Source organism: Tamandua tetradactyla, chromosome 11 (assembly GCF_023851605.1).
Source record: "Tamandua tetradactyla isolate mTamTet1 chromosome 11, mTamTet1.pri, whole genome shotgun sequence".
Classification (NCBI taxonomy): Eukaryota; Metazoa; Chordata; class Mammalia; order Pilosa; family Myrmecophagidae; genus Tamandua; species Tamandua tetradactyla.
In genome coordinates, this window is record NC_135337.1 from 83,753,437 (window position 1) to 83,776,065 (window position 22,629).

The following is a 22,629-nucleotide window of genomic DNA, read 5'->3' on the forward strand; positions in this document are numbered from 1 at the left end:
TGTACACCAGCAGGTGGGGGAGGGGTGGTGAGCTAAGGGAACGAGCAGGCACTCTTACACCCCATTTATGGCTGATGCTGTGGGGGCTGGTGGTGGTGGGGACTGTGTAGGACTTGAATCCAGGCTGATGGGCAGCTCCTTAGAGAGAAGTATGGGGGGTGGGAAGCAGAGGTCCATTCCCAACTGACCCTTCTCCCTGCTCAGGCCCCATGTCTCCTCTGGCTTAACTTTCCTGGGAGAGTGGCTCCCAAACAGTCTTTAGCCGGGGGTGGAGTGGGGAAGGGCCTTTTGGGGGCCACCTTTTAGGCTCTACAACTGGCTGACTGAGCACTTAATAGGACCTTTTGGGAAAATGGTCCCAGGAGCCTGTAGGGAGGTTTCTCACTGCCCCACCCACTCAACTGCCCCCATGACGCATTCTGGCCATATTTTTAAATTCATTCCCCCAATATATAATGAGTGTATTCTGTGTGTCTCACTTGGGTCCCTTCTTTGCTGGATTCTCTGCTAAATTCTCCTCCCTTCCCTTCCACAACTCCCCTTCATTCCTTCAGAATGCCATCTTCTTAGTGTAACACATCATTGCCTCTGGACCCTGGCACACCATCCAGCCACCCACAGATACACAGAATCATTCATCCAACCACCCAGCCACCCATGCACCCATCCATGCAGTCGTCCATACATGCAAAAATTCATTCATCAAACCAACCATGCATTCTTCCATTTACTCACCCAACCAACCATCCAGCCACTCATTAATTTTTACATACATACGCACAACCATTCATTGGTTGCATCATCCATGCATCCACGCATCCATCCATGCATCCATGCATCCATGCATCCATCCACCCATCCATCCATCCATCCATCCATCCATCCATCCATCCATCTATCCATCCATCCATGCATCCATGCATCCATGCATCCATGCATCCATTCATCAATAAATACCCATAAGTGCCAACTCCATGTCCAACCCAGCTGAAAGCAGGATGCCTGGTGATTACATGTCTTTGCTTTGAAGTTGGACATACCTGGGTTTAAATGCCCACTCTGCCTGCCAGGCTGGTGTGACATTGAACAAGTCACCATATCTCTCTGAGCTTCGGTTCCCCCTTTGGTAAAGTGGGGACTCATAGGGGTGCAGTGAGAATAGGAAAAGGAAAAACATGTGATGAGCATAGCACAAGGCAAGGCACATAGGAAGTGATCAATATACCTGAGTTTTTAATAGTATTACTGAGGGGGTGGTGGCCTGAGGAATAGGGAAGAGGCAAGGCTGGTGTCCAGGTGTCTGGTCACTGGGAGGACATGGTAGTCCCACTGATATGGAGATGTGGAAAAGGAAGGAAAATGAAGAGTTTGGTCTTGACAACTTGAGGTTGAAGCATAGATGAGAATATCAGGTCAGAACGGCCAGAGGCCACCGGAAATAAAGTCTGGAGCTTGGAGGACAGAGTCCTACCCCCGGATCAGAACTCAATGTGTGACATGAGATCCAGGGCTCAGTTTGTGTTTGTGATCAGAACTCAGTCTTTCTGGGATCAAGGCTCAGTCTGTGACCAGATTTGGGTTTAGCTCGTAGCACTAGAATGGGAAATTAGTCTATGACCCTAGGATTGGGGCTCAGCCTATGACATTGGGATTAGGGCTCAGTCTGTGACCAGATTTGGGTTTAGCTCGTAGCACTAGAATGGGAAATTAGTCTATGATCCTAGGATTGGGGCTCAGTCTGTGACCAGGGTTGGGTTTAGCTTGAAGCACTAGAACGGAAACTTAATCTATGACCCTAGGATTGGGGCTCAGTCTATGACACCCGGATCAGGGCTCAGTCTGTGACAAGGGTTGGGTTTAGCTTGTAGCACGAGAACAGAAACTTAATCTATGACCCTAGGATTGGGGCTCAGTCTATGACACCGGGATTAGGGCTCAGTCTAACACACCAGAATCAAGATTCAATCCATGACACTATAACACTGGGATTAGGGTTCAATCTGTGATGCCAGGGTTTGTCACTAAATTTAGGCTTAGCCTGTTCCTGAGGCAGAAGCTTCCATGCCAGGATGGAACTCACAGCCTTGGCCTTTCACCCTTAGCCTTGGGATCATGAGCCTGCAGGGTTCACAGATACAGAACGTGAGTGTTCTGCCTTTGGCCTCGGAGGGCTTTGGGAGACCCCTTCCCAGTGGAGAAGGCAAACTCTTGCTATTTCTGCCAAGCCCATGGCCTCTCCCCTCCAGGCAGTTCCCCCTCCCTTCCAAAGCTCCCATGGGCCGCCAGGACCCACCCCCACATCTGGTTTTCCTCCTCCTTCACAGTGTGGTTGTTCTTTCCAAAGCTCCGCTGAGTCATAGATGCTGCCTTGCCTTTGGGATCGGAGATGGGTAGATGCAAGGCTTAACAAAGGGCGCACAGCAGAAGTCCTTAAACCAGCCTGGGTGGGCCATGACAGAGTGTCCTTCAAGGTGGCAAGTCAAAGGTACTCAGGGTTCATTCACCTTCAAGAGAATGAAGCTTAAGCTGCAGAGGGCCCCAGGTGAACCTGTCCCTGCCACAGCTCTGGAAAGGGGGCCAGCAATTTTGGGTGCACAATTTGGTACTCTTTCTTTTTGACCAAATTGTATAAGATCCAACAAAAGCTGGAGCAATGTTTGCCCACTAGCAGGTGAAAGGAGAGGGAACATGAAAAAGGGATAGAGACATTCCCGCCCCAGTCCCATCCCCCTTTGCTCACCCCTCCTTTTTTGCTAACAGTCGTGATATACAAACTTAGGTAGGTGGCTACAACACTTGTGGTCTCCATATCCTTTGGAGAGAGCAAGGGGGTGTGGTTACTAATTACCTTGTCTCAGCAGCATCAACTAGGACTGTCCCCAGAAAACTGGGACATGGGAACTTGCTAAGCCATAGAGTGGATGGTGAACTAACTTGGCCTTTCTGAGGTGTCCACCATCCAGCCACATTCTCTCTGGCCCTCCTTGGGCAGCCTCTCACTGATCCTGCTACTGTGAAAGTGCTGGTCAGTCCTCTGTGTGTCCTCCCACCTTCCCACCTGTCCACTTCTCTCTTCCACCTCCACCAACCTCCTTAGATGAGTCAGTATTCTTCAGAGAAACAGAACTGATGGGATGTATATGTATGTATATGTATAGATGTGTGTTGTGTATATTTGTATACATATAAATATTATAAGATTTATTATAGGAATTGGTTCGCACTACCTTGAAAATTGGCAAGTCCAAACTCTGTAGGGAAGGCCACAAGTTGAAAACCCTGATGAAGGTGAAGTTGTATAGCTCAGGAGAAGCTAGCTGGCTGAAGAAAAATCCAACCAGCTTCTTCCTGAGTTTTGAAATTCTCTGTTCTCATTTTAAGACCTCCAATTGATTGGACGAGGGCACTCTCCTCATTTCAACCTCCTTTGTTGATTGTAGATGCAATCAGTCATAGATGCAATCAACTTATTAATGATATAAATCTATCCGTACAATACCTTCACAGTAACAATTAGGCCAGTGCTTGCTTGACCAAACAACTGGACACCATAATCTAGCCAAGTTGACACATGAAATTGACCATCACACTCCTCCAGCCTCATATCCGGACGTTCATCCTGCACCAACGTAGTTTCAGCAGGGCCTGGAATGTGGAACAGACATGGGGCCCACATTGGTGGGGATGATGGGGATGGTGAGTGGGGATAGGGATAGGGATTGGTGTCGATGGCGAAGAGAGTCCAGATGACAAGGCAATAAGAGGTACATGTAGGAGAGGCAAAAGGGTCTATGGAGGTGAGGGACAGATGGGACTTCTGAAAGGAGTGGAGTTCTTTATGCAGGTGGTATTAGTTGGGAATGGGGACAAGGCACCAAAGGCAGAGCCTAGTAGGATTCAAGTGGTTGGATTTCTTCCTACAAGTGTAGGGAAACTCCATAGGAATTTGAGCAGGGTAATATGCTCTAGCTGTAATGTAGTGGGTGGGGGAAAAGGGGTACCCATCTTTCCCACCTCCCAGATGAAGACATTGAGACTCAGAAAGCCTCCTCCCTGAAAGTTCTGCTAGTGGTGGCAGGTATGGGAAGGGGCACAATCTTGTAGACCCCAAAGTTCTTATTCTCTCCTCTATAGCATGCTGCCCAGAGGTCATTGGAACTCTGGGCTGGTTCAAAGGTCAGTAAGGAGATTTCATATACAGGGAGAAGAGGCAGCCTGAAGTTCCATTATAAGATACTTTACTTCAAACATGGGCATTGGCCACTTGCATTTGGTCCTATGGACCCATCAGGCTATCAAATGAGAGTTTTTTGCAAGAGCAAACACGAAAATCAATTTATCTCATGAGCTGACACCCATCAGTTGGTGATAGCTGCCAGAGATGATGCACTGGAAAGAATTGCAAGGGGGAAAATATCTCAGATTGAGCTATGGTGGCATGGATGTTAGCTTAAAGATCATTGAGAGTGCCACCCCCACACAGTCCATTTAATATATGAGAAAGAGCAACAGATGCCCAGAGAGAACAGCAACAGATGCAGAATTCAGGCCCTCGCCTCTCAGCCTTTCCAGATTAGCCTTGACTTTGTCCCTCCTTTCTCCACAGGTTGTGAGCCCAAGCTGCGTGTCCAGCCTTTTGAGTCTGGGACTGCAGCCTCATCCAGCAACAGCAAGAGGGACTCCTGCTCTGGACCCTGGAGGCCTGAGAATCCAGACTTCTTCTCCACCATGGAGGATGAACAGGCAGGTGTCTGCAAAATGGGCAGGAGAGGATGATAACAGTAGAGCAAGTACCATTTGTTTAGCGCTGGCATTTTACCAGGTGCTTTATGTACATTATCTCAGTAAGCCATCATAAAAACTTGGAAAGTAGTTAACCTATTTTACATATGAGGGAATGGAATCTCCTCTGAAGCAAGAAGGGGCAGGGGAAAACAGAAGGATGGATAGATGGCTGAATGGCTGGCTGGTTAGATGGATAGGTGGGTGGATGGATGGATGGATGGATGGATGGACAGATGGATGGATGAGTGAATGGATGCTTGGATGAGTGGATGGGTGGATAGAAGAGCAGACAGGTAGATGCACGATGGCTAGATAGATGGATGGATGATTATGAGTGAATGGATTCAGTACACAAAGATGGACTGACTTTCCTAAATTCCCATCGTGGCAGAGTCAAGATTTAAGTCGAGTCTGACTCTGCAGCCTATATCCTTACTCCCTGTTCTAGTTTGCTAGCTGCCAGAATGCAACACACCAGAGACAGATCGACTTTCAATAAAAGGGGATTTATTTAGTTAACGTATAATTCTTCAAAGGAAAGGCAGCTAACTTTCAGCTGAGGTTCTTTCTTACGTGGGAAGGCACAGCATGATCTCTGCTGGCCTTCTCTCCAGGCCTCTGAGTTCCAACAACTTTCCCCAGGGTGATTCCTTTCTGCATCTCCAAAGGCCTGAGCTGAGCTGCGAGTGCTGAGCTGAGGTGTGCTGAGCTGCTTGGGCTGTGCTACTTTGAACTCTCTCATTTATGCACCAGCCAATTAAATCAAACATCATTCATTGCAGCAGGCATGCCTCCTAGCTGATTGTAGATGTAATCAGCAACAGATGAGGTTCACATGCCATTGGCTCATGTCCACAGCGATAGAACTAGGCATCTTCACCTAATCAAGTTGACACCTGAATCTAACTACCACACCCCCTGTTCCAATTATATTTTCTCCAAGCACGTGTCTTAGAAGCTCATGCATGAGTTCCAGGCCCCCAGCTCCAGCCTTGAATGGAAGACCCTGAAAGCTTGAGATCCCCAAATGCAGTTGAGCATGGTTTAAGTCAGGCCCTATGATGTGGCTGGTGCTGGGACTGAGGGCTCAGCAAAGGTTCTCATGACACCCTCCATCATGCTTCTGGGAAAGGTCCTCCTGGGATAGAGGATGAGGCACCCAGGAGGGTCATTCTGAGAAAGAAGAAGTTAAGAGGGGCACACTGCTCAGCTCCACCAGGGACAAGGATTGAGAAAGTCAAGCGTTGCAAATTGGGTTCCCCAGGAAGCAGACTCTGAGATGGAGTTCAGCGTGCAGAATGTTTAGAAGGGGTGCCCTCGCTGTGGAAAGGAGGAGAAGGAAGTAGGAATGAGCAGTCAGAGAAGTTAAGCCGTGATGCAGGCCTGACATTAGCCTTGGTTAATGCCATAGGGAGCTTTGGTTGTGGTCCCAAGTTTGGCTGAGATGGAGAAGACTTTGCACCCCACCTCCACCAGTCATTGGCTTTGGACTTCCCAGCAAAGGGTGTGATGTCCATGAGGGGGCTGACGGCTGATGAGCGTCTGCCCTCCCAGCATCTGGGACAACATTGAAGAGATGGAATCTGGGTGCACTTTATAGTGTCCAGTACAGGGCAGGATTATGAGCCCCAAGCAAAGACAGAATTAGCCCAGGTGTTATGGGAAGGGTCCAGGGGAAACAAAGATAGGGCTTACACTCAAGTCCAGTTTTGGGCCCTGCTAGGGATCTGGACTTCCTCAGCTAGGAACCATGGGCTGCAGGCAGCTGGGCAGATGCAATGGTGATGGAGAAACTGTGGGCCCTGGGGGAAGCAGAGAGCCTGGGAGTGTGGGGAAGAGCTTTGCCTGCCAGAACCTGCTCCACTTCCTGCATCCATCTTCATCCACTCAGTCACCAGAACCAGAGGCCTGAGCCTTGTCCTCCTCAACCCCTCCCTCTCCCATTGGTCACCAGGCCCTGTGACCAATCCTTTCTAAAAGCAAATTGCAACCTCCTCCCATCCCTACCACCTAGTATCTGAAACTTAGAGATGAAATCATTACTTGGCCTGCCAATCCAGCCCCCACTCTTGCATCTTCCAAACCTGTGGCCATAAAGAACCTTTGCCAGTTGCTCTAAGACTCCCTTCATGGAGATCACACCTTTTGCTGGGAAGTCCATAGCCGATGACTGACAGAGGTGGGGTACAAAGTCTTCTCGATCTCAGCCCAACTTGGGACAACAACCAAAGCTCCCCATGGCGTTGACCAAGGCTAATGTCCGGCCTGCATCACAGCTTGACTTCAACTGTCCACAAACATCTGGACATACTGTTCTTTCTTTGTTTTTGTTTTTGTTTTTGGCCTGGAATGCTCTCACTCACAGCCTCTGCCTAACCAGCTCCTATTCATTCCTCAGGCCTCCATTCATTGCCACTTCCTCCAGGAAGCCCCTCCTGATACCCTCTGGGCAGGGTCAGTTGTTCCCTTTCGGTTCTTCTCCAACCCACTGCCTGGAACATATTCTCCTACTTGATTATAATTGCTGGGTTGAATTGCCTGTCTTCCCCAATTAGCTCTATGAGAGTGAGGAATGAGTCTGGAGCTCTCATTGACTTAGCTCTGAGAAAATGCCCTGACTTCTGCCCAGAAATGAAATATTAGTACAACAATAATATCTCCTGCCGCTTATCGAGGCTTTGCAATGTGTGAGGCACTGTCCCAGCAGAGCCCAAACATCATCTCCTTGGACCTGCACAACAATCCTACAAGAAAGTAGCATTGTCCCCATTTCAGAGATGAAAATACCGAGGCTTAGAAGCTTTACGGACTTGCCTGAGGGCATGCTCAGCTACTAAAAGCTACAGCAGGGATGCCAACGTTAACTAAGGTCCTTCTACCAGACAGCCATTCCCAAACCATTTGCCATATTATTTACTTGATATTTTGTTTGGAATTCATCACTCTTTTACATGAAGAAATGCTACTGACCAAAAGAAACCATATGCCTGAAGTCGCGGGTTTTAGTGTGCTATTTTTTTTTTCTAATGTACATCCAGACAAATAACTATTTGCAGTTTTTTTTCTTCCCTGTGCCTCTGTGTCTCAAATATTACTTTCTTTTCTCTTTTTTATCATTAATTAATGGGAAAAAAAGAAATTAACCCAACATTTAGAAATCATACCATTCTACATATGCACTCAGTAATTCTTAACATCATCACATAGATGCATGATCATCGTTTCTTAGTACATTTGCATCGGTTTAGAAGAACTAGCAACACAACAGAAAAAGATATAGAATGTTAATATGGAGAAAAAAAATAAAAGTAATAATAATAGTAAAAAAAAAAAACCTATAGCTCAGATGCAGCTTCATTCAGTGTTTTAACATGATTACTTTACAGTTAGGTATTATTGTGCTGTCTATTTGCAGTTTTTGTACAGTTTATCCACGTACTCGCTAAAACTGCACACAGTGAAGCCCTGGGATATTTCTCCTTTGGCTCCACTGGAGAAGCCCATCCCCCAGGGATCCCCAGATCCCAGAAATCGTAGCCTGGATTTATTGCATCCTCTCTGGGGGGTGTCAGGGACAGCATACAATGTGCAGTCAAATGTCTGGAAAGGTCCCCATTGGGCCAGCTCCTGTCTTTTCTCACCCAGTAAGTGCTGGAGGAAAGGTATAACTTCTGAGTGAAGCACAGGGGCCCCTCCTCGCCCCACCCCACCCCCAGTGTACCTGCTGGCAGGCAGCAAGGACAGGCTGTGCTCCCTTTGAAGGAGGCCAGAAGCTGGAGGGAGAATGGCAAGAACCAACCCAGGCCAAGAGGCTGTCCTGACGTGTTTATTTTTACGGGAAGATGAAATCCAGAGACATAAGGAAACCTTTTTGTCAGGGGTAGCGGGGACCTGGATCAGCAGGCGGTGGCTCAGGCACCTTGGATGGAAATGGAGAGGCTGCGGGGGAGCTGCCACAGACTCAGCGAAGCCGGACCAGCCGGAGACGGAGATGTGGGTATTTAGGCAGAGAGTGAAGAAGCAGAAGAGATGGCTCAGGGTAAAACAGGGCACAGAGAGAAGAAGGTGAGGAAGAGGAGGCAGAGAAGCAGCAGCCAGTGAGGTGGGAAGGAAACAAGGATAGAGCCACAAGGAGAAGGGAGAGTTGGAGGGGACAAAAGCTGCAGAGAAATCAAAGTGGGTGAAGTCAGAGAAAAAGGCCAGACCCTCCCTGGCTCAGCCTGCCCCATCTCAAGGCAGCTGTGGACACTGCCACCTGGCTCCTGCCAGCCGACATCTACAGCTGTCCCAAGGTCCTGCCTTTCAGTTGGTGGGTATTTTCTACCTCAAATTGCAAGCTCCTTTTCAAATGTCCCAAGCCAAGCTTTGGCAGGGGTCCCCCCGTCCCCCCATCACCTGATAAAAGATGATCTCCCCTGATGTATTTGTCCCAAGGTAGGGTTGGCAGATTTAGCAAATAAAATTACAAGCTGCCTGGTTAAATGTGAAATTCAGATATTGCAATGTTGGGGTATACTTTTCCTTAAAATACTGTTCCTCATTCATCTGAAATTCAAATGTAACCTGGCCCACTAAATTTCAACTGGCAATCCTTTCCTGGAGTCCTCTTATAGATTTCATGAAGCGGGTCAGGTCCTCTCAGTAGATAGCTGGACAGCACCAATTGGGTCAGCCCAGCAAGGGCTGCCTGAGCTCACGATTGCCTAAGGCCATGTCTCAGCACTGGCCTCATCAGGGACAATGGGACAGGCCCACCCATCCCCATTACCCACCAAACCCTATCTGAGGACAATCCCTGACCTGCAGGCCTTGACAACCCAGAGGAGACCACCTCACTCAGCTTTGAGGAGTCAGGAAGGCAGCCAAGAGGGCATGCCAAGCCTGGGTTTTGAAGGATGAACAGGAGTTCACCAGGCAAATCCTGGGTGGGCTGAAGAAAGAGGTTTTCCAAAGAGAAGGAAAGGCAGGGGCCCTGGCTGGTGAGAATGAGAAACACAAGGGCTGGGAGGGTGAAAGAGAGAAGGAAAAAGGCAGCAGAGGGGAAAGAAATATAGAGAGAGGAGTGGAAGAGCATAGAAGAGCAAAGGACTTAGATTCAGACAGATCTGAGTTTGAGTCTGGCTGTACCATTTACTGGCTGTGTGGCCCAGGGCTCTGGAAGTGGAATAGCAGTGCCCCCTGCTGGAGCTGCTATGGGTTTAGGAATGGTGTACTCTCAGGGGTGCTTGGGGAAATTGCTGCTGTGTCAACAACCACACCTGCATATCTCAGGGTCTAATGGTACCTAGCACATTTCTGTCTCCCAGGTGGGTGGGAGATGAGGCTGCAGAGGGAACCAGAGGCAGGACACAGCAGAACTTGGACCCTTTTGTGTGGTGCTAGCAAGCTTGGGCTTTGATCTGTGGGGAGGGGAAAGCATCGAGGGGTCTGATCATCTCCCACTCCACCCTGGCAGGAGGGAGCAGGACCAGGTCTGGAGGAAGGGATGACAGACGCCCCGGGAAGTCTCAACCAAGGGCTCCTGCGGTGAGGGTTCTTGACTTGGTCGCGGGAAAGAATTCAAGGACTAGTCAGCAAGTACAACCGAAGGGTTTAATAAGCTCGATGCCCTAGAGCCCCGGAAATTCTTGGAGGAGTTGAGACTTCAACCAGGGGCTGACACCGGGAGGGTTCCTTGATTCAGCCTCAAGGGCTATTCGCTGTGTACAGCCAAAGAATCCAAGGACTAGTCAGCTCCAGTGTGTACAACCCAAAACTTTAATGCTCTAAGGGGGTGAGCCGGAGTGTTCGCCAAAGGAGAAGACCTCTGTGGCTGGGATGCCAGCATTGTAAGGACTTGGAGGGGGCCCACACCCTCTCTGATTCTGCAGATAAGGGATCGATGAGCTGCCCTTTCCATTGGTTCTTTTTGAGCGCCAACTTGAGTAAGCACCAGGTGTGCAAGGGGAGGTGTGTGTGTGCCACAAACAACTTCTTGTTATGAGCCTTAGGGTCACTTCCCCCTCCTTCCTTCCCTATCTGTCCTGGCTCAGGAGAACGAGAGGTAAATCATCCAAACGGAGGTGGGGGAGGGGGTCCAACCCTGTCATCATTAGGTTTTTGATCATTCTTTCATCACGGATCTTCCGGCACTCATTTCAACTTGTAAAAATATTGCATTAGAACACCACTTCTCTTGATTACTGGGGTTTTGCTTGGCTCCCCATCATTTTGGGGCCTCCCTTGTCTCATCCTGGTCCCACTCTGAGAAGGGAAGCGGGGGTGGGGGTGGGGGTGGAGTGCAGTTCAGGGAAAAGAACAGGTGCCCCGGCACTGCCTGAAATTACACCTTTGACATTGGAGGGTGACTTACCTCCAGGCAGAGCTTTGGCAAATTGCGTTCACAGGCTCTTAGGAGCTTACGTGAGCCTGAAAACCAGCTGGTGAGCTGGACGGGTTGGGAGTTGTTATGCCCATTTCAGAAGGATGGTCAGACTGAAACTAGCAAAGTGAGACGCTCAATCAGGACTAAGAAGTAGGAGGATTGTTTCTTGGAAGGACAGACTTCCCACTCCTTTTGGGGGGATAAGTGTAACCCAAGGTTAGAGAGCTGGGGGTAAACGCCCCTCCCTCCCCTCCACGCTACCTGTCTTGGGTGGGTGTGAGATGGGTGTTGGGGAGTGGGAGACCAGATTTTCCTTCACCCCACCCCCATCAATGCCTTCTTCTCTCCATCGGTCCACAGGAGGATGGCGTTCCCGGGCGGCTCAGCGAGAGTGCAGAAGACCTCAGCCTGGACTTGGGGTCTCTCCAGGGCAGCAAGTTTCTCCAGGACCTGGTCTTTGAAGCCCCTTCCCCCAGCCAGCCTGGGGTGCCTGGGGGCAGTGGCGCCCCTAAAGAGGCCGAACGGGAGGCACCCTCCTCCAGCCTGGCAGGGGCCCCAGGCGAGCAGCGAAGGCGCAGCTGGGAGAGGTCTCGGAGCTGCTCAGAAAGCTGGCAGAGGTCAGTTCCCCACGGCCACTCGCCTTCTGGGACACTCCCCCAGGACAGGTCGGGGGGGGCCTGGGAGGCCAGGGCCCCAAGCCCCAGGACACACCACCACCCTGCATATGAACTGTCCAGCTCAGGGGTCACCACGGGCATTTGCACTGTCAGGAGCCAGCCCGGAAGCCCCTCTTCTGGTATGCACAGAGTGAAGTGGGGTGCACAAATCCGCGGGCACAGGCAAACACAAGCACACGCTGAGCGAATGTGCCCAGGCCCAAACTGCAGATTGCACACACACGTTGCAGGCAGAGGTGAACCTGAAATGCACCCTTGCCCTCCCGCACACTCCCCCATGCCCACATCCATGCCCAACCCAGCAAACTTTGCACACTCACCCTGATCAGACATGCACAAGCCGAAACATGAGACTTGCACCCCAAGGGCACATGTGCAAAGATGCACTTCTTCTGATCAAAATGCAGATCCTGGGGCAGACGGGTGGTTTTGTGGTAGAATGCTCGCCTTCCATGCAGGAGACCTGGGTTTGATTCCTGGACCACATACCCCCCCCCCCAAAAAAAAATAGATGTGTGCTCAATTTGCCAAACCCACAGAGGTAGCACCAAAAACAGCGGTGGGGGTACCTCGCCACCCCCATCTCCATTAACCCCTCCCAAGCTGCCCCAAATAAAAATCCAGTCTGGGTGAAAATGGTGGGACAGCTATGCAAATGCAACTTCAGACCCGTCCCTTAGGCAGCACCTCCCAGGCCACCCCTCCAATGTTGGGGAGCTGGGCTCCATTTGTACCCTGCCTGCCCCTCCCTGTTACGCAAGGCTCACCTGCAGGTCCCCCCCAAGCCCTCCCCTGTCTGGCACTAGCCGGGTGGGCAAGACCTGCTGAAGCCCGTGGCACCCTCCCGCTCTCTCCCAGGATCAGCCTTGATGCCTCAGCTGCGGATGAGGGACCCTGTCTCCCTCGGACACTGGCTAGCCTTGCTCTGAACCTGCCTGGAGAGGGGCTGCAGGCCTGGACCCAAGGGTGTCTGGCTGGGGGTGGGAATACCGCAGAGCACGAAGGCAAGGTGGGTGTAAGCTGCAGCCCCTCCTGACAATATCATTTCCTCTGAGGCCAGGAACGGGTGCTGAGGGCACTTCCCATTCGTGGCCAGGTGGGGGGGTAGGGGGGGCGGGGAGGCCTTGCCAGGCGTAGGAGTGGTCACACGTGGGGACCTCTGAGTCTGAGATCCCGGTCCAGGCTGGAGGGATTCTTTCCTGGGGCATCGCATGGTGGGGATGCTTGATGTAACTGCAACCCATGCTGGGGGTGGGGGTTCCATGACCTGACACGGTGGGGGTTGGGGGGTGGAATTCCTGACCACATCTAGAGCCTGTGGCTGGGGACTCCAGCCTGCAGTGGTGGGGGTGGACCCTTGGCCTGGATGACACACAGCTGGTGGCTGGGGAGGGGGAGGCTCCAGCCCACCCACAGCTTTGGAGAAAGGCCTGGGCCGGGGTTCCTGCCCCATAGCCCATGGCTGGAGGAGTGGGGATGGGGAGCAGAGGTCATCTTGCTTTCAGTGGTCACTCTTGCAGCCTGTGGCTACAGAGAGTGTGTCTTCAGGTCCTGTAGATGTGGCCCTGTGCCCTGCCTGCAGACAGGGGGCCTCCCAGGCTTGGCTTATTGAGACACTTATTCCCTGCAGGAATGTGACAGCTCCGAGAAAAGAGTGAGGTCACGCTCGGTTCCTGTGTCCTTCGAGGAGAGCAACTCCCTGAAAATCAGGCAGGATTTGGATGTGCCTATTCCAGCAGCTCAAGGTGCCCAGCCTGGGGGGTTCCCTCTATCAGAGGAGGCAGGGAGTGGAGGGGTGGGGGGTGGGGGTTGGCTAGCAGGAGACAATTCTGCTGGAGGGTCCCCTAAGAAGGGAAAGGCACTTGGGGAGTTAGAGTCTCCTGGGCAGGATCTGAGCAGAATGCTGGGGTCCCTGGGGGCCCAGCTAGGGGAGGGTCTCCAGCCCCTCTCCCCGGGGGCCTCCAGTCAGGTAGGACTGTTCCTTACCCCCCCAGCCCCACCCCACCCAGGACTCTCTTCTCTTTGCCTCTACCTCTTCCTTATCTCCCTAAAGAGTCTCTGTTGGCAGAACGTGCATCTCTCCGGGGTCAGACCGACATACTGTTGAAACCCAACTCTGCCACTTTCTAGCAAGTCAATGAGCCTTCATTTCTCCCTCCCTACGAAGGGGGCAATAAGTATGGGTCCTTCATATAACGCAAGTAGCACCTTCATAAATACTCAAGGGGCACTGGGGCTCTGCCTTCCTTCTTTCCCCTTCTTCCTGAGAGCCGAAAGCTCCGGCTGAATGGCCCCCGGTTCTGCAGGGTGGAGACAGGGAGGGTCCAGGCAGGGCTGGTCCTGCCGGGGACGCCCCTGACCCCTGTGCCTCCTGGGCTGGGGGCTGCTTACAGGCCTAGAACCGCCAGAACTGGAGTGCATGGAAAAGGACCACGTGGAGCCGGACCACGTGTAAGTGCCCACCCCCAAGGCGGGGAGGGACAGATCCTCTTACTAAGAGGTGTGGGGGGGAGTGTGGTAGCTGCTTGCCTGTAAGTGACCAGGCCCAGCTTCTCTGTCCCCCCAAGTCTCCATGACCTGGGTTTTCTCTCCTACACCATTCTTCTCCCAGCGGAAGGGCGGACCCTGCCAGAAATGAGCTGATCACAGCATCAGGGGAGGGGCTGGGGCTGCCGCTTATGGCTTGAATCAGGACCTAGGGCTCTGGAAGGGCCATCGTGGCTCATGTTGGGGGAGGCTTCTGTGATCTGGGTAACTGTGGGCTGTTTTGATTTCCTCCCTGCAGGCTAATCGTCCAGCAGGTACTCCAAGAACTCAAGCAGTACCATGGGTAAGTGGGAAAGGGGCCAGGTGTGAGAACACAGGCATGGGGACAGATGTAAGGGACAAGTATGGGATGAATTGCTGTGAGAGCGACATGCAGGGGAAGACAGGAGTGGAGAAGTACAGGTGTGGGGTGGACAGGTGAGGGGAGGACAGGTTTGGGGGGGCAAGTGTGGGAGAGGCCAGATGTGGAAGAGGCCAGGTGTGGGGGACAGGCTGGGGAGATGTGAGGTGAGACAGAGGTGGGTGATCTCTGTGAGGTGCTGCCTCAGGGGTGCTAACTCAGGTGTGTCCCCCTCTGTCCCTGCAGGGCCCGGCAGAGGGCCCACCTGTCTGTCAGTCCGGGAAGACCCCCCTCGAGCATCACGTGGTTTGAGTTCCTGTCTGAGTAAGTACAGAGCTGCTTAGGTGGGGGCTGCAGGTGGGACAGCCATTGGGTTCACACAAGCATTTACCAATGGCCTGCTATGCATGGCGCTGGGCTGGGAACAGGAGCTGGGGCCACCCCGTCCTCTCCCTGGAACCACCAGGAAGACTTCCTGGAGGAGGTGACAGCTTGAATGGGGTCCCGAAGGAAGAGCAGGAGTTTGCAATACGCAGAGATGGCCAGGTGGGGAGGGGAGAAATCAGTGCCTCAGGGGAACTACAAACCCAAGGAACAGTGTCAGGGTGGTGCTTAGTAGGATAAACCTAAGGAGCATGGCCTTTATCCTAAGGTGTGGAAGGGGCTTCAGACCTAATCTGTTCTCTGGTCAATGGGGAGGAAAGATAGGGCTGGGGTGGGTTGGGGACTGGAGGGAATAGATGCCGCGAGGACTAGGGACTATGTCAGGCACATTTGTCACCCACTTAATATATATTGATTAAATGAGGGTATTATGATAAACCAGAGGAAGCAAGGTGTCTGGGGATGGAGCATAGGGAGGGGAGGTGGGTTGAGAGATATTCCCCAGGAAGAAGGGACAGGATTTATAGGCTGGGTAGATATGGGGGGATTGAGGGGATGTGTGAATCAAAGGGAGGCATCAGAAGTGGACAGAGCTGCAATTTCCAGCCCCGGGGCCCTCAGGGACCCGAGCTTATGGCATCCCACGGTTCCTGCAATTTTGCCAACATTTATACATGTCTGTTGAATGAATGAGTGACAAAGAGGAAGTCAGGGACCCAGAAAAGTGAAAGCGGGACCAGGAGGCCACAGGGAGACAGATTCCAGAAGGATTCCAGGGGTGAACCACGGGGCTGGCTCGGAAAACAGCTGCCCGGGCCTGCAGCCCCCTCCTCCTCAACCTTCCCTCCCCGCCCCCCCAGGAGCGACGACTGCAGCAGCAAGATTGAGCGAGGTGCCAGAGGTGCCAGGGTGAAGCGCAGCCTGAGCTCCCTGCGCAGCCGGGTCACCAGGCAGAAGGAGAAGGTCAGGGGGCCGAGCCGGGGTGGCCTGGAGGGGTCCCCCGCCAACAGCACCCATCAATCTTCCCCGCTGGGCCCCCCCTCTGCCTTTTCCAATGCCCAGGGTGCCCCCACCCAGGAGCCCTGTGATTCAAGGCTAGCTGGCTGCGCAGCACACCCTAAACCCACCTCCCGCCCCTTGCAGGGTAAGAGCCCGGCGCATCAGAAGGAAAAGGCACAGGACTCCCGAGAGAGGCGGGAATGCGTCAGTGGGCACCAGCTGGTGAAAGGAACCTACGACGGCCACTCCAACTGTCCCCTGTGTGGCAAACCATTCCTGAGCTCGGGTGAGTCTCCCCCCCACCCCCGCCCCCACCCCTGCCCACCGCCAGGCTTTGGGCCTCTGTGGCGTGGGAACCGCCTTCCCTTCTTCACTCCCTTTAAGTCACTCTCGCGGCCTCTCTGCTCTATGTATCCTCCTTCCATTTTGCGAGGGCCAAACATGGGCAGGTCTTGGCTCCCTTAAAGAGCACGAGGCATCCGCCCAAAGGGCAGGGGCCATTGAGCTAACTCAGGGTTGGCAAAAGATTCCTTTGAAATTCCAGTTGTCCTCATTGTTGCAAAAAGTCCTCCTGCCAAAATGTGGACTTGGGCAGTTGTTTCCTGCTTCACCGGGCTCTTGGGGGCAGGGTGTAAAGGAAAGGGTTAGCATGGCGGGCTGGATAATTCTTTGGCATGTGGGAGCTGATCTGTGCATTTTAGGATATTGAGCAGGCTCCCAGGACTCTACTCACTGGATGCCGGTGGGATTGCCCCAGTTGAGGCAACCAACAATGTCTCTAGCCACTGTCCAATGTCCCCTGGGGTGGGGGCAGAGTGGAGGCGCTGTCTTCACCAGCGGGCGGGGCGCCTCTGCAGGACCTGAGCTACAGGTTTTGCTTTTTTTTTACCGACTCTCCTATGGGTATTTTCCTCCTTCCTCCTTCCTCCCTTGTTTTGGAGTCCTGTTTGCAGACTGGGAGCCTCTGGGGCCCTGGCTAGCTGCTGCTGCTGCCGTCAGGGCCGTCCCATTTTTGAGCTTTCTTTCCATTTGGCAATCACCAGCTTTACAATCAATACAAGAATTGTCTTCAGCCGAAGCTGGTGTGAAAAGCCTTCGAAACGTCTTCAGTGTCCTGACAGCCTTGGAACCTGTCTCTCCCCTCATCGTGTTCTCCGCTGCAGGGGATGAGGTGTGCTGGATATAGGGCTATTCTAGAGGCACAGGGCTGAGCCCCCAGGAGACTGATCTCAGGTGTCAGAGTTGAGAGGCAGGGGGAGGCTGGCAGAAGGAAGGGCCAGGCCAAAAGTTGCCCTTGCTTTAGCAGATCAAGGCTGAGCTACTTCTCGATACTGCTGGTTCCTTTCTTATCCCATCCATCAATTATCTTCCTGCTTTTCCTTTGCCTCTCAAAAAGATTCTGATGTCTTAAACCTCAAAGTGAGGTCCTCTTCAAAGTACGGTCCATGAAGCTGCAGCATCACATCACTTGGGAACTTGTTACTATTGTCTGTCCCTTAAATAGCCCCACCTTTTGACCAATTGAAACAGAATCTTCATTTTAACAAGATCCCCAAGTCATGTATATGACCTTGGAGTGTGCAAAGCATAGCTCACACGCAGGGCTTCTCAACCTCAGCATTACTAACATTTGGGGGCAGATAATTCTCTGCAGTGGTAGGTGTGCATTGAAAGATGTTTAGCAGCATCCCTGGTCTCTACCCATTAGAAGCCAGTACCACTCTCCCCCAGGTAAGGGCTACCAAAAATGAATCCAGAAGTTGCTAAATGTCCCCTGGGAGTCAAATTGGTGCAGGTGAGAGAAGAGCCCTGGGGCTGTGCGAAGAAGGGTATCCAGGTGGTAGGAGCTAAGGCCCTGAGGCAGAAGGGTGCCTGCAGCAAGGAGAAAGGTGTGCCTGGAGTGGAGCGAGAAATCAGCAATAACTTGCTTCACATCAAAACATTCAGGCTTTCCCATCATGCCAGCCTACCTCTTTCTGATCCATCTTTCCCATAGGACTTTGAAACTCCTTGACCAACACTGGGCTTGCCTTCTGCAAATCCAACCACCATGGAGACCCTTTCCTGAACCATCAGGCTTTAGCTGCCTGCTCTGTGAGGGGGTGCGCTCCCCATTGCTGCCCAGGTCCCTTTTTTCATTTGGACTGTGGCCCAGGCCATGCCTGCATCAGCTCTTGGGTTGGATAACTTCCAGCAATCACAAACTTTCCTGAAGGGTCTCTGGGGGACCATGGAGCCCCTGAAGTTGGAGGCAAAATCTGTCCTCGTTTTTGCATTTTTTTGAGGGCCCAACAGTTACATCAAATGCTCAAATGGAACATGCGACCTCCGAAAGGTCTACCAACAATTGGCTGGGTCAGGGGTTAACAAACCAGAACCAGCAGGCTAAGTCCCACCCACCAGCTGTTTTTATATGGCTGCAAAGCTAAGAATAATTCTTACATTTTTCGATGGTAGGGGAATAACGTTTTGTGATACATGAAAATTATATGATATGTGGACACAAATTTCAGTGTCCACATATCAAGTTCTGTTGGAGCCCAGTCACACCCATTTGCTAACACATTGCCTTTGGCTGCCTTCATGCTTACAACACCGGCGCTGAGTAGTTTGGGGCATGCCCCGGGAAGTGGAAAATATTTACTCTCTGGCTCTTGATGCAGTAAGGACGCTGACCCCCGAACTAAATTATCCAGCAGCAAGGATGACCCAGGGGACTGACTTACAGTATCCTGTAGATCAATAAGCCCTTTACAGATGTGGCCTTAACAGAGTTCAAACAGGGACTGTTTAAACTGTCCCTTTACAATCCCAGGTTTTACATCAATAATAAGAATGGGCGACATAACCATCCCGAGTACTTATAATATCCCCAACACCCGATGTCCTTTCAATGGATTTACTCAATGCCCTCCTCATAACTCTGTATGCTAGGTATGATATTTTCCCTTTTGTACAGACAAGGAAACTGAGGTCCAAAGAAGCTGAAGCTCTTGTCTAGGATTCCAGAGTTAGGATTGGAACTCAGAGTCTGAGCTCCTGGTCAGCAGGGCATGGCCACACCAAGCCATTTGACTGTAGAGATTGGAGAGGGTTCCCATACACATTTGACCCAACCTCTCCTGGTACATAACCATAGTACATTTGTCCCAACTTAGGAAGCAACTGGGATCCAAGGATCTTAACCAACTATGGATATAATTCCGATTTCACCAGTTTTTCCACTGAGATGCTCTTTCTGTTCCACGATCCAATCCAAGATACTATACCACATATAACCATCAAGTCTCCCTTGCCTCCTCTGGTCTGTGACAGTTTCTCAATCTTTCCATGTAGGTCATGAACACCCTTGAGAAGCATTAGCTGTGTGTCCTATAGAATATTCCCTAGTCCAGGTATGTCTGATGTTTTCTCAAAATTAGGGTTTTGGGGAAGAATACCTCTCTCTCATCTTACCATATCAGGGGGAACCCTGAGAGCAACATGACATCACAGCCATGTTAACCTTCATTGCTTGACTAAGGTCAAACCTGCCAGGCTTCTTCACTGAAAGTTACGATTTTTTCCATTTCCCTAATTATTCTTTGGAAGTTAGTCCCTAAGCCTAGTCCACCCTGTCTGCCTCCTGGATATGTCATTTGCTTTTCAGGATAACCCTTTGAGATCAAAGGAAGATTTAAATTTGTGTAAAAGAGATGATCTGGTTAGCACTTGGCATGGTGCTGGTTATAACAAGTGGCTTCTACCATCATCATCATCATCACCATGGTAACTATGCGTGTTATTGTCCAAAGTCATTCAGCCAGTTAGAGGTAAAGCCAGTCTCTAAATCACTCTTAGGAGGCAGGTGGAGCCAGAATGGCTGGCTCCCTCCCAACAGACCAAGAGCAGCACCTGTCAGGCCTAACACATTACAGGCCTACCTACTGCTGAAGGTATTCAAAGTCAGATACTATTGTCTGTCCCATAAAAGAAGCAGACTCACAGAAAGTTAAATGGAATAACAAATGAGTCATACTTCAGGCAATTATGGAAGGTGCGTCTCCAGGGTTAAAGATGAGATGCTTTCCCAGAGACCAGCCCTGCTCACAGAAACATTCCAGACGGTCCCGTTCCTGGCCTTGACCTTTCAGACCCCTTGTAGTCTGACCCCGCCTACCCTCTCATCCTCCTCTTCCACAACTCAGCCACCCCAGACTCCCCTGCCCAGCCACCCCAAAGTTCCATGGCTGTCCATGCATGTCACCTGTGCCTTGTTCCTTGAGCACTGTTCCTGGAACTCCCCCTGCCACCCAACTCTTACTCACCCTTTAAGACAAAGTTCGGACACACCTCTCCCAGGAAGGCTGCGTTAGATTACTGAGTGTCTCTTAGACCAGTTCCTTCTCCACCAAGGACAGTTTTGTTCCCACAGGGGACATCTGGCAATGTCAAGATTGGGGATGCTAAGGATTTCTGATGGGAGGCCAGAGATGGGGCTCGACAGCTTACAGTGCACAGGAGATCCCCACAACAGAGAATTATCCAGCCCCAAATGTCGACAGAGCCAAGACTGGGAACCCCTGACCTAGATCTAAGTTCCTTGTGTCTGTATAGCGCTTAGCAGAGTTCCAGGCCCGTGGTAAGGACTGGATAAATGCAGAATGGTTGGATGGAGAAAACAAAGATAAGTGACTTTGTCTCCTTCCTGCCAGTCTCTTGACAAAGTGGGTTTCTACATTTAAGGAAGCTGTGTCAACCTGAAAGTTTCTATAACCAAGGTGGCTACAGAAATGAGGAACCAGGGATTAGACATTGGTGTCTCCTAAAATCATTCTTGAGTGCATTCCATTTTCTCAATCATCACTAATCTTTCCAAGCTACCAGCCCCACTCAAGAGCCTCTAAGCTAGCCTTGCTAATAATTTACTCTTCACACTGCAGCAACGGGGAGACTTTCATTGCATTTCAATGCTAACCTAATCACCCCACCCTTCTTGCTTAAAATCTTCACTAGCTCCTCATTGCCTTTGGAATGAAGTCCAAAAGTCATAGCAATTCACAGAATCAACATGTCTTGAATGATTAAGGTCTCAGAAATACCTGTATTGGGACTGCTAACCTCATTTGGGGTAGTGTGTCTGATAAAGCCTGTCTCTTCACTTCTGGAACCTATAATTCTCTGGACATGCTCTCTCTCTTGACCATGAAGACTGAATTTAAACAGGAGACACTGGCATGCTAGTGAACAAGACTGGTTTGGGGACCCAGTCCCCTTGCTTTTGAACTGTGGGCTCTGGACCCTACCTGGTACATGTTTTGAATTGGTTTTGGGAGATCCTTTTGGTCTGATCGACCAGCCTTGAACTCTGCTAAGAGCTGCTTGGCTCCACTCCTGGTTATTGCCCAATTGTCAACCCAGATTGAATAAACAGGGATATCTGACTGGCACCTGAGAGGAAGCTAGCTCTGGGAGAGTCCAATGGCATGTCTACAAGTGTCTAATAATAACCCCCATACCAGGTGTTTGGCACATGCTTCAGATTCTGAACACCTGTTTGGGAGTATCTGACAGCATCTGTGTTGGGAATATTTGGCATGCATTCGGGGGTATCAGTATCTGAAAGCTCCCATGTAGGGTCTCTGATAAGTTTCCATGCGTCTGAAAGCCTGTCAGGGGATATGTCATGGCTCTTAGGTGGAGTCTGGTACTTTGGGGATATTTGGCATGATTTTCAGGTTCTGAATACTAATTTGGGGTATGTGATGGACCTACATGGTCCTTACATATATTTCGTAGTGCCTGAAAGCCTGTTCTGTGCTGTTTTGGCACCTGCATGGATGTCTGGTGTGTGTTTAGGGTGTCTGATGGGACCTATGTTGGGGTGACTGGGTACACCTGGGAGGTATCATCCTCGTTTTCCCCAGACCTTCCCTTCTGTGGTCTACATTGCTCCTGGGTCCACCCAGCCCTGTTGTATCCCTTCAATCACCCCCTATCCTGCCTACTCCCTCCCTCCCATCCCTCCGAAGCTCTTTCCATTTTCTCCTTCGCGGGAGACCCACTCCCCATCTCTTGGACCTCCTCCTCAGACTTCCCGCATTCTCGGACTCGCTCTTCTTACGCGCCCCCAAGCCCGCTGCCCCCTGACTCCCTAAGTCGCCGTTGACCCCACCCCCTCAGAACGCTCCCAGCCCCACTGATCTCCAATCCCGCCGACCCCAAACTCAGATCTCCGCCTCACCGCAAGGACTCGCTCCCTTCGGTTCCCACCCCCTCCCCGCCACTCCGGGTTCCGGGGCAAGGCGAGGGGTTCCAGGGGCCGCCGGATCCTCGAGGCCACGCCCCCTTCCGGGTTCACGCCCTCTGGCCCACCTCCTTCCGGGCTCACGTTCTCTAACCCGCCCCCAGGGGCGGGGCCGCGCCTGCGCAGCGCGGGGCGCGCGGTACCCCACTTCCGGCCCGGAGCTCTGGGCTGCTGTGGATCGGGACAGGCCGGGCGGCCGCGGCGGGAGCGGGCAGTGAGCGGCCTGCGGGGCACCGGCCCGAGGTGA

At 51.7% G+C, this 22,629-nt stretch overlaps 1 protein-coding gene and 1 long non-coding RNA gene across 9 annotated transcripts in view; one reads left to right on the forward strand and one right to left on the reverse strand.

The window, feature by feature from the left end:
• The window catches only part of ARHGEF18 (Rho/Rac guanine nucleotide exchange factor 18), a 126,888-nt gene that overhangs the window by 7,789 nt on the left and 96,470 nt on the right, over positions 1-22,629 (forward strand). For 5 of the 7 annotated variants that reach the window (XM_077121451.1, XM_077121450.1, XM_077121453.1 and 2 more), the window contains exons 2-10: positions 4,607-4,743; positions 11,510-11,766; positions 12,685-12,835; positions 13,457-13,571; positions 14,220-14,277; positions 14,612-14,656; positions 14,960-15,037; positions 15,958-16,060; positions 16,241-16,382. In XM_077121451.1, coding sequence (XP_076977566.1) covers positions 4,607-4,743; positions 11,510-11,766; positions 12,685-12,835; positions 13,457-13,571; positions 14,220-14,277; positions 14,612-14,656; positions 14,960-15,037; positions 15,958-16,060; positions 16,241-16,382 — 1,086 coding nt within the window. Of the gene's footprint in view, positions 1-4,606; positions 4,744-11,509; positions 11,767-12,684; positions 12,836-13,456; positions 13,572-14,219; positions 14,278-14,611; positions 14,657-14,959; positions 15,038-15,957; positions 16,061-16,240; positions 16,383-22,541; positions 22,626-22,629 lie in introns of those variants that run through there. The other 2 variants (XM_077121455.1, XM_077121454.1) reach the window with 2 other exon arrangements.
• Positions 4,115-22,398, reverse strand: LOC143650560 (uncharacterized). Of its 2 annotated transcripts, none has more exons than XR_013159602.1 (3): positions 22,320-22,398; positions 20,404-20,517; positions 4,115-4,751 (listed from the first exon to the last, which is right to left on the reverse strand). It is a non-coding gene; the product is annotated as an uncharacterized LOC143650560 (long non-coding RNA). The 2 variants fall into 2 exon arrangements; XR_013159603.1 differs by lacking the exon at positions 4,115-4,751 and adding an exon at positions 9,988-12,302.